Genomic DNA, 10,871 nt, shown 5'->3' on the forward strand with positions numbered 1-10,871 from the left:
ATTATAGCAAAAAAAAATATAAATAATGTACAATAAATTTTAATATATTTTTATTAAATTTAATTTATTTTCAAAAATTTAAACCCGTATCAGGCGGGTCCTTATCTAGTATTATATAAAATAGCTTTTGATGGTTATAATAGTTAGCAGGATAAGTATAAAGTTTGTTTAAGTTGTTTCTGCCAATTTCACTTTAATTTATATATTTTTAATATATTATTAATTTAATAAAATATTTTGATTTTTTTTAGGCAACAAGCCTATTTCGAACGTCTCACTTTTTTTTGTCATCTGAACTTATATTGTATTATGGCCTTGAAGGCCCTACACTTGTATGATTTACAAAAGCCCACTCAAACCTCAACTCACCTTTTTTCAGTTAGTCTATCCTAACTAAAATTTTTCACCAAAAAACAACCCTACCTGAGAAAACCGATCCTCAACAAAATGAGAGTTCAAGTTTTTTCCTCCTCGAAGACAGTAGCCATCCAAGTTAGGTAACCCCTTTCTACATAAGATTGTAGTCTCAGGTCCCCTGTAACACTTTGTGCTATCAAGTTTGTACCTCGGTTTGATGTGATCGTTTTAGTACACATTCTCCATTCTTGCATTCTTCCCAAAAAACTACTTAAAGCCAGTGACTGAGCTTCAATGTTTGGTCAAGCGATTGGTCTCTCCACCGCTTTCACAATACCTTTATCTTGAACCCCAAAGATTACTCTATTTACCTTATGTCTGTTCATACTTTCAATTGCCCATAAAACCACTCTGAACTTTGCATCTTCCGCATTCAAAATACTTCCAAAAGCTCGAATATGAAGCAACACTTCCCCTTTTTCATCTCCTAAAAACCAGGCACCCCCTGCAATATTGTTTTCCCTGTACTGAGGTTCCAATCATTTCTTCACTCTGCGACTCAAACCACTTTGTTACATCTTCTCTAATTTTTCCCACTGACTCCACAACAGAGAAACTAACCCCACCAAAACACAAACAATTCCTGTTTTTCAAGATTCTCCATATTATCCAGGGAAAACTCCTTCACAGATAAATAGGCCAATCTTTATTGTTTTTGTTTTCTAGAAGATGATATACATTGGAATACACCGAACCATTTTGGAAACCCGCAATCGGAAAAGGGTAATCAGATAAAGCCCATATCTGTCTAGCTGTTGAACAGGTAAAGATAAAGTGATTTATGGACTCCCATTCTTTTCCACAAAGTTGACAAACACTATCCATATCTATACCTCTTCTATTTAGTGCTTCTGTTACTGGTAAAAATCCTGACAAAACTTTCCAAACAATTTTTTTTAGCTATGGATCGGTCTGTAGTCGCCATACCAAATTTTTCAACTCGAGAGTGGATGGCATGGTAGAGACTACTTTGATCAAAATGGCATTTTTTTCTTGGTCGGCTAACTAATAAGCTGATTTTACTGAAAAATCTCCACTTTTATTAAACTTCCATGCAAAGAAATCTTGTTGGGAGACAATGGGGTTTATGGCTTTTATTCTAATTATATCCTGGGGCAGAAAATGTTCTTCGAGCATTTATTGGTCCCAGAAACTAGTAGTCATCAATAAGCTCATTGAACTTGAACACTACTTCAAAAAACATATTCTTCCTCCAAGGTGCTCTATACTCATTATCTTGAATCCACTTATCTGTTCAGACACTTATTGTCTCCCTATTCTATGCTTTCTTTACCAAACCTTTTTCCAGCAACATCCGTCCAAAGAGGATGCATCTCCATGCAGAAGAAGGTCTTCTTTCCCATGGAAGCCTCCAAAAACTCAGAATCGTCATAATACCTGCTTTTCATAAGCCTAGAGAGGAGGCAGTTTGGCGATTGAAGTAATCTCCATGCTTGTTTTGCTACGAATGCTTGATTGAAGACTTGAATATTTCGGAACCCCAAGCCTCCATAGTCTTTTGGTACACACAATTTGTCCCAACTTTGCCAATGAATTTTCCTTGAATGTTCATCTGCATTCCACCAAAAAGAAGCCCCTGCACTCTGTATATTCTCATAAGTCGTAATTGAAAGCTTGAAACAGGACATAGCGAAGACGGGCATTGCCAAAGCTACCGAATTCAACAACACTTCTTTTCCTCTTTGTGATAAAAATATTGTGTACTAGCCCAACATGTTAGACTTTAGCCTATCCTTCAGATAACTTAGCATATCGACTTTAGACCCAGTGAAACATTCCGATAGGCCAAGGTATGTTCTTGCTCCTCCCTCTGCTTGTATCCCTAAGATATCTCGAATACTTAGTTTTGTAGCTTCTACAATCTTTGCTCCGAAAGTTATAGAGGACTTGGTTAAATTTATAGATTGGTTCGATGCTTCCCCATAGATCTTGAGAATGTTGTGCAGCACCTGACTCTGCTCCATTGACGCTTTACATAGGAATAGTGAATCGTCTGCAAATAAGAGATGATGCACACTTGGCCCATACTGATGAAACTGGATACCATCGATCTTTTGTTCCAGTTGAGCTTTATTCAATAGATGTGTTATACCTTTAGTACAAAAGACAAACATAAAGGGAGAGAGGGGGTCTCCTTGTCTCAATCCTCTCTCAGGTATGATCATTCCAAAAGGAGTATCATTGATAAGCACTGAATATGTGACTGAAGAAACACAGACCATTATCCAGGCGACCCATTTCTGATGAAACCCCATAGCCGAGAGGAGGGATCTAAGGTAACTCCATTCGACTATGTCATAGGCTTTTGACATATCCGATTTAACTGCTATAAACTCCGAAGCTATTTGAGGATGCACCCTGAGGCTATGAAAAAGTTCCTTAGCCACTAATATATTATTGGTAATAAGTCTTTCGGGAACAAAATCTGACTGTGTATCAGACACAATCAGATCCAGAAAGGGTTGAATTCTTTTCACCATGATTTTTGCAATAACCTTATATAGAACCGAACAGAGACTAATTGGTCGTAGATTAACCATCTCTATAGGGTGGTGAGTCTTTGGGATGAGGCAAAGATGTGTGTAATTCCACTCCATCGGAAGAATCCCATCCTGAAATAATTGTTTTACTTCCAAAATGACTTTTGATCCCACAATTGACCAATACTGTTGGAAAAATAGTGCTGACATGCCATCTGGGCCCGAAGCTTTTGCTGGATTGATTGAGAAAATAGCCTCTTTTATTTGTTATGCTCTAACACCCTCAATCAAAACGTCAATCATTTGGTCAGTAACTCTTATAGTGAAACCAATAAACTAGTCTGAGAAGCTAGCTGGATTTGAGGAAGTGAATTACCTTTGGAAGTAAGTTGTTGCTACTTCGCCTTTTGCAGCCTCGGAGAACTGGAAGTTCCCACTATTGTCTTTTAGTTTTTCAATCCTTTTCATCTGCTTATTACTTGGCAACTTTGACATTCCACAGACTCTTATCATTTCAGCAAAGTCTTTTGAGTCATTATCACTTCTTCTAGTCCATTCCAACTTTTCACCATTGTGCAGAATCTCATTGAAATCACTTAGCATAAGCCATCTGTCTCTTCTACCTATACTGATCCTAGCGATTCTTTCGCACACCACTGATCTTTTACTACTATCTGGATCCCCATACGCACATGAAATAAAAAATTAGAAGCTGCAAACTGAACTTGAGCATCCAATAGGTTCTTATCCACAAACTTAATATCTACATTCATGCTGATTTTCCAAAAGAATGCTAGACCACCACTCCTACCAATAGGATCCACTGTATACACCCCTTCGTACCCCAACCAAACTTGTAGATCAACTAGAAAATCCCTCCTATACATAGTCTCCATCAAGAACAACACCTCTTGGAATTGTTTTTTAAGCAATTATTTTAGGCGAGGAAATGTCAATTTTTGAGGCCGTCCCAAACCTTGACAATTCCAGCTCAATATACTCATTGAATTTTAGGCAAACCCCCCTTTGGGTTCACCTCTTGAGAATTAAGCTTTGCCACCTTTGCAGTGCTTGTATCCTCATCATCTGCTTTTCTTTTCTCCAAACTTCCCGTCTTTGATCCCGACTTTATCTCCATTGGCAACTTTCCTACGCTTGGAGTAAGCGGTTTTGGATTTCTATTGCTTTTTGTTGGTCGTTTCCTTGGTTTATTTTTTGGCCTTATTCAGAACAATCCTGAAGGATCCTACCTCAAAAGGTTTAGATCCATAAACTGTTGCATTGTTCTGAAACGGCTGGGATAACGTTAAGAATTCACCAGATCCTACTAACGAGGAACTAGCACCTTGCTCATAACTCAACCTGTTCATTGTGGTATCACCGATATACTCTCCCATATTAATATCTTTTGGCAACAACACTTTACCACTCGAAGCTGGATCAGACTTATCATAAGATAACACCACCCCTTTATTCTTGTTTTTATCATGATGGAAAATAGGTGCCGACTCCAATTTGAGAATAGACTTTGCAGCTAGAGGATCCTTTTCCACTTCTCCTACAAATGCTTTAACTTTGTCAGCTCTAAGCAATCTCTTTTCTTGAGAAGATACCCTCATGTATTGCCTCATACCTTCTAACACTGCTGGAGCAATCCTAGGTCTACCACTTAGAGGATCAGTTCCCACTTGGTCTTCTTTTAGGATTCCATAAAGAGGATCTGATTCTTTCAGTATCGGATCTTGTTTGGCAATACCCAATGATATCCCTGATCTTTTTGCATCCTGCATCTCATTTTTCCTCTTGATAATCAAAGGACAATCATCCACCTTGTGTGTCATACTTTGACATTCAAAACACCTCTTTTGGACTTTTCGTATTCGAAGAAAACATTTGTCGTTCCACCCTTAGGTAAATTCATTAACTTTGATCGTCTAAGTGGTCTAGAGACATCAAAATTACTTTTACCCTTACAAAATTTTCCAGTTGTGGCTTCTCCGTATCAAAAGCAACCTCAATTACCTAACCAATTACTTCTCCGAGCTCTATGATTGCTTGTATAGTAGTTGATCAGTAAATTCCAGATTTGAACCCAAATAGGAGTGAATTGCAGATAATCGTGTGGGGGAGTTTCATACCATCTGTCAACCACCACCGACCAGTCATTGAAAGTATGGATCCTTTTCTGCAACACATCTTCCATATCGTGTTCAAAATTGAAGAAAAACTAGAATTTTTCTTTTGAAAGCGCAACTCCTCTTGTTCTTCCTTCTTTCTTCCATTTACGGGGTATATTACGAACTAAGTTCTTTACATTTGGGGTTCAGAAGTCTCCCCACTAAGCTTAGAACGTTTGCTTTAACCGATAAGAATTCTGGCAAGTCAGGCATATCGAAAGGAACGTGCTCCTCTTCCAGCGACATGGCCATCAAAGCTCTATCCATTGCAGAAGACATCACTTCCTGAGAGTAGAAACCTAACTTTGCCCAACTTCAGCTCTTTAAAATATCTTGGCTAACATTGATGAAAACGTACAACGCTAGTGTAAACAGGTTAGAATCAACTAAAGGGAAAATGGTTTTTCCAGTCAAAGCTCTATTCCAACTTAGTTCAGAAAGAGAGTCTTAAACTCAAACAAGGAATTAGTAACATCTATTCCGAACGTCTCACTAGTTCTAGCGATTTTTTAAACGAGACCCAAAAATATAGTTATGGACCTCGGATAAGTATATTAAAAGTAAGCTACAGTAAAACCTCTATAAATTAATACTCTATAAATTAATAATCACTATAAATTAATAAATTTTGCTGGTCCCAAGTCGGGCCAGTGTAAAAATTAACAATATTCGATAAGATAATAAGATAACAATTTTTTTGAAATCTCAATGTAAAATATGGTCCCAATAATATCATAAATTAATAATCATGTAAATTTATATATATATATATATATATATACTGATATAATAGTGTATGTTTCTCCTAAAACTCATTTCTATAGAACATTTGTAATGTTGTATTTTCAAACTATAATGATATCTCTAAAATATTTTATAACATGTCATACAAATAATTAAATTTTAAAGTTTTAATTTTTAGATATGCATCATTTACAATTTGATAATTAGACAGATTATTAAAATATGAGAATTAATATTATTATTATTCATAAATTTGAATTTATGTATGTCATGTGTATAAGTCAATTTGTTTATAGTATTTGTAATTTATTGTCAATAATGCTTTATAAATATTACAAGTTCAATTCCTAAACCATAAAATTTATAACATCCGAAAGTTTAATCTTATTTTGCTATAATTGTTCCAATTCATAATTTAAAAAAAATAAACAATTAAAAATATATCTATAAATTAATATCACTATAAATTAATAAAATGTATTGGTCCCAACATTATTAATTTATAGAGGTTTTAGTGTACTTAGAAGTTAGAATTAGTAAGTGGCCCATCAACTGTCCATATAATAATCAAAAGTTGTAGTAGACCCATTCGAAGGCTGGTTTAAACTTAACCGGTCAATTTTTTTTTGTTTCGATTCGGTTGGGTTTAAAAATCTCTAAATCCTTTATTCGTCTTTCCTTAAAGATACTTTTAAAACAAATAAACAAAGAGAAAGCCAAAAAACCAATCTGTCATTGATGCTCGAGAATTACATTCTCTGAATTGAAAGATCAGTTCTCTCTGTTTCTCAGGTAAACAAGTTCGAAACTTTGATTTGTGTCCGATCAGATTATATCGTTTTTGTTTCTGATGTTGAATTCTTAAAACCTCTTCCCCTTTTTTTTTTTTCGTTTGCAAGATTACCCATTTGAACAAAACAATGGAACAAGGTCACGGAGAAGTGAAAATGAGAGTAGCTTTTGTCCTAATCGATGGTTTAGGAGATGTATCAATACCAAAATTAGGTTACAAAACTCCATTACAGGCAGCAAATATACCTAATCTAGATGCAATTGCATCAGCTGGGATCAATGGTTTGATGGATCCAGTTGAAGTTGGATTAGGATGTGGTAGTGACACAGCTCATCTCTCTCTCATGGGTTATGACCCAAGGGTTTATTACAGAGGTCGTGGTGCGTTTGAGTCTATGGGTGCTGGATTAGCAATGTCACCAGGTGATATAGCTTTCAAGGTTTGTGGTGCTTTTTTTTTTTAATCTTCTTGTTTTGTAACATTGTTTTGTCATTTATAGGTTCTGATTAGTTTTTGTTATTGCAGTCTAATTTTGCAACTTTGGATGAGACATCTGGGATTGTTGTTAGTAGGAGAGCTGATCGACATTTCGAAGAAGAAGGTCCTATACTTTGTGCAGCTCTTGATGGCATGAAACTTCCATCTTTCCCTGAGTATGAAGTGAGAGTCAGGTTGCAAAATGTTTTCCTGAGGCTTTGTTGATTTTGGGTGGCTTGTGTTTTTTTGGCTTAAGGTTGGCTTTTTTGTTCCTATAGATATGCAACGGAACATAGATGTGGTGTGGTTGTAAAAGGGCCAAGACTTAGTGGGAATATATCTGGAACAGACCCACTGAAAGATAACCGTTTGCTTCTTCAGGCTAAACCTTTGGATGAATCAGAAGAAGCCAATCACACTGCTAAAGTAGTTAACGAGTTATCCAGGGAGATATCACGCATTCTTGTTTCCCACCCGATTAATGCAGAGAGAGCTGCACAAGGCAAGAATATTGCCAATCTCGTCCTTTTACGAGGCTGTGGTATTCGAATCGAGGTCTGTATTTCAGAATCATGTTGCCTCGTAGTAGAAATGCTTATAAGTGCTTTCTTGTATCATCATCTCTTTTTACGGGTTTTGTATATTTAGGTACCTCCTTTCCAAGAGAAGCACGGCTTGTGGCCGTGTATGGTAGCACCAACAAAGATTATAGCAGGACTTGGTATGTCTCTTGGTATTGATATTCTAGAAGCTCCAGGAGCCACTGGAGATTACCGGACGCTTCTGACATCGAAAGCAACTGCTATAGCCAATGCGCTCTCAGCTCCAATGAATCCCTGCCCTAATGTCTTTGTACCGGGAGAGGACGGGCACAAACCAGGAAGGTCAGATGGTTATGATTTCGGGTTCCTTCACATAAAGGTAACGACCTTTTTTTTTCTGTCTTTTATCCCAAAACATCAAAGTTTCCTGTCTGATTTTATATTCTTGCAGGCTATAGACGATGCTGGCCATGACAAGGCGACAATGTTCAAAGTTCGAGGTTTAGAAGCTGTGGATAAGGCGATACGTCAGCTTGCTAAGCTTCTATGGCAAGCTGAGTCTTGTACAAATTACCAGTATTTCTTATGTGTGACTGGTGATCATTCTACTCCTGTTGAGTATGGAGACCACAGCTTCGAGCCTGTCCCATTCACAATGTGCCGATTAAGAGACTTTGTGAACGCAGTTGGAGGAGAATCAGTTCTATTAGAGACGTCTTTGGACCCTTTTCCACTTCCAACGGTTGTGGAATCAGGTGAAGTTGTCACCGGAAAAGAAGAAGACAGTGGGAGTAGGGAAGCTCTTCCAGCAATTGGTGGAGATTCAGTTGCAGAGCTGAATGAGACTGCAGCTGCAAGAGGATGTCTTGGCCGTTTCCATGGCGGTGAAATGATGGGAGTCATCACTAAGTTTCTTAAACTAGAGGTATGAATTTATCTTGGCATTTTACTTTGAGAATATTGCAAGTGTAATAAAATCAAACTCTTGACAATATAGGTTTAGTTATTGTCGTTCCAAGTTGAAACATGTCTAATCCGGTTCTTTTGGTTTTATTTTCACCACTTTTTTCATATAAGGATTTGATTGGTAAGATGGTTCCAACGAGGACAAAGAGTTTGTTAAGCTTCCAGTGATACATTCAAAAACTAAACTACCAAAAGATATCATCCGATAACAAAAACCTAATTTCATAACAAACAAGTAGATAATGAGGTATTGGTGTCCACAAATTTTCTCATCTCTTCTGGAAATTGAGAGTCTTAACAGAGAAAGCATAAATAATTACAAAAAACAAAGAGAAAGCAATGAGGGCAAGTGAAACAACCCACAAGAAACTGTATTCGTAACCATAATAATTTTTCATGAACTCAACAACCTTCTCACCCGTATCGAGCTGAGTCTCTACATCCCCGTATTGAGCTATTGTCGCTCCGTACAGTCCCCACCACCCTGGACACACGTAAGTGAACCATCTTAACCATAGCGGCATTCTCTGCAAAATATTTCAATATACACATTTAATTGTGAATATTTTTGTTAAAACACTTTTAAAAAGAGGCTCGATAACTAAAAGGGTTGGTTACTTACTGGGCGAGGAATGGCAAATCCTGAAAAGACGTTCCATGATGTGGATATGATACCATTGAGTATCGAAGCGATTTCTTGATTAGGACTTACGGCCATGACCATAAAACCAGTGTATATAGCGTACNGTCAGATGGTTATGATTTCGGGTTCCTTCACATAAAGGTAACGACCTTTTTTTTTCTGTCTTTTATCCCAAAACATCAAAGTTTCCTGTCTGATTTTATATTCTTGCAGGCTATAGACGATGCTGGCCATGANATGGTTTTCATGTTTTCAAGATTAGAAACCAAAACATGCATATGATATAGGATTATTAATTGGTACATAGAAATGAAGGTACCTGTGAAAATGCATAGGGTAGAGCCGAGTACATTCCAGCACCGGCTTCTCGATAAAAAACAGTACGTTCAGCCATAGCGACAGGACGCACAGTTGCCGCACTTTGTGAGCTTAAGAAGCCAATAGTAGTTGACATTGCACCTACACTGTTGAAGATATCTTGTCTTGTTCCTTTTCTTTTGCCGAGGCTCCAAAAGATGACTCCATACATGATCCCAACAGCAGCCCCGAAACTGAGACGCACTGCGTTATAAGGAACATTTCTCCAATATGACTTGTGCTGTTTCCACAAGCAAGCTTGGAACTGAGTGAAATAGGATGTTGAATATTTTGTTGAGAAATGAATGTCTTGTGCATGAGGAGGAACCACGTTCAATTCCTTAATTAAATCTTTGTTTCTCCTGCATCCATAGACAAACAAATATTTATGAGATTGTTCAAGACTCAAGTAATTTTTTTTTTATGAATGCAACTCCACTTACATGTAAAGGTTTGAGTCTTTGTNCTACTCCTGTTGAGTATGGAGACCACAGCTTCGAGCCTGTCCCATTCACAATGTGCCGATTAAGAGACTTTGTGAACGCAGTTGGAGGAGAATCAGTTCTATTAGAGACGTCTTTGGACCCTTTTCCACTTCCAACGGTTGTGGAATCAGGTGAAGATGTCACCGGAAAAGAAGAAGACAGTGGGAGTAGGGAAGCTCTTCCAGCAATTGGTGGAGATTCAGTTGCAGAGCTGAATGAGACTGCAGCTGCAAGAGGATGTCTTGGCCGTTTCCATGGCGGTGAAATGATGGGAGTCATCACTAAGTTTCTTAAGCTAGAGGTATGAATTTATTTTCGCATTTTTCTTTGAGAATATTGCAAGTGTAATAATAAATCAAACTCTTGACAATATAGGTTTAGTTATTGTCGTTCCAAGTTGAAACATATCTAATCCGGTTCTTTTGGTTTTATTTACATCACTTTTTTCCTATAAGGATTTGATTGGTAAGATGGTTCCAACGAGGACAAAGAGTTTGTTAAGCTTCCAGTGATACATTCAAAAACTAAATTACCAAAAGATATCATCCGATAACACAAACTTAATTTCATAACAAACAAGTAGATAATGAGGTATTGGTGTCCACAAATTTTCTCATCTCTTCTGGAAATTGAGAGTCTTAACAGAGAAAGCATAAATAATTACAAAAAACAAAGAGAAAGCAATGAGGGCAAGTGAAACAACCCACAAGAAACTGTATTCGTAACCATAATAATTTTTCATGAACTCAACAACCTTCTCACCCGTATC

General features: G+C 37.2%; 4 protein-coding genes across 4 annotated transcripts in view; 1 reads left to right on the plus strand and 3 right to left on the minus strand.

Moving 5' to 3' along the window:
- LOC104790610 (probable 2,3-bisphosphoglycerate-independent phosphoglycerate mutase) lies at nt 6,524-8,727 on the plus strand. Its single transcript, XM_010516389.2, has 6 exons — nt 6,524-6,631; nt 6,739-7,071; nt 7,158-7,303; nt 7,388-7,664; nt 7,758-8,030; nt 8,103-8,727. The coding sequence occupies exons 2-6, from the start codon at nt 6,760-6,762 to the stop codon at nt 8,580-8,582; spliced, it is 1,488 nt and encodes a 495-aa protein (XP_010514691.1). The 5' UTR covers nt 6,524-6,631; nt 6,739-6,759; the 3' UTR covers nt 8,583-8,727.
- LOC109133477 (ABC transporter G family member 38-like) lies at nt 8,882-9,350 on the minus strand. The gene is made up of 2 exons (XM_019246689.1): nt 9,240-9,350; nt 8,882-9,144 (listed from the first exon to the last, which is right to left on the minus strand). Exons 1-2 carry the CDS (start codon nt 9,339-9,341, stop codon nt 8,887-8,889), a joined length of 360 nt encoding a protein of 119 aa, XP_019102234.1. The 5' UTR covers nt 9,342-9,350; the 3' UTR covers nt 8,882-8,886.
- On the minus strand, nt 9,553-10,075 carry LOC109133298 (ABC transporter G family member 38-like). The gene is made up of 2 exons (XM_019246293.1): nt 10,061-10,075; nt 9,553-9,979 (listed from the first exon to the last, which is right to left on the minus strand). Coding segments are annotated over exons 1-2 (429 nt in total). The 5' UTR covers nt 10,063-10,075.
- Nucleotides 10,535-10,871, minus strand: part of LOC104698780 (ABC transporter G family member 38) — a 5,500-nt gene continuing 5,163 nt past the window's right edge. Inside the window, exon 17 of the mRNA XM_019246294.1 lies at nt 10,535-10,626. Coding sequence (XP_019101839.1) covers nt 10,535-10,626 — 92 coding nt within the window. The remainder of the gene's footprint in view (nt 10,627-10,871) is intronic.

This window comes from Camelina sativa, chromosome 6 (assembly GCF_000633955.1).
Source record: "Camelina sativa cultivar DH55 chromosome 6, Cs, whole genome shotgun sequence".
Lineage (NCBI taxonomy): Eukaryota > Viridiplantae > Streptophyta > Magnoliopsida > Brassicales > Brassicaceae > Camelina > Camelina sativa.

Excerpts from the sequence above, each read along its gene's own strand:
- LOC104790610 (XM_010516389.2), top strand. The coding sequence starts at position 6,760 with ATGGAACAAGGTCACGGAGAAGTGAAAATGAGAGTAGCTTTTGTCCTA. Across the intron at positions 7,072-7,157 it reads CAGGTGATATAGCTTTCAAG|TCTAATTTTGCAACTTTGGA; the intron begins GTTTGTGGTGCT and ends TTGTTATTGCAG. Across the intron at positions 8,031-8,102 it reads TCGGGTTCCTTCACATAAAG|GCTATAGACGATGCTGGCCA; the intron begins GTAACGACCTTT and ends ATATTCTTGCAG.
- LOC109133477 (XM_019246689.1), bottom strand. The coding sequence starts at position 9,341 with ATGGTCATGGCCGTAAGTCCTAATCAAGAAATCGCTTCGATACTCAAT. Across the intron at positions 9,145-9,239 it reads GATTTGCCATTCCTCGCCCA|AGAATGCCGCTATGGTTAAG; the intron begins GTAAGTAACCAA and ends AATATTTTGCAG.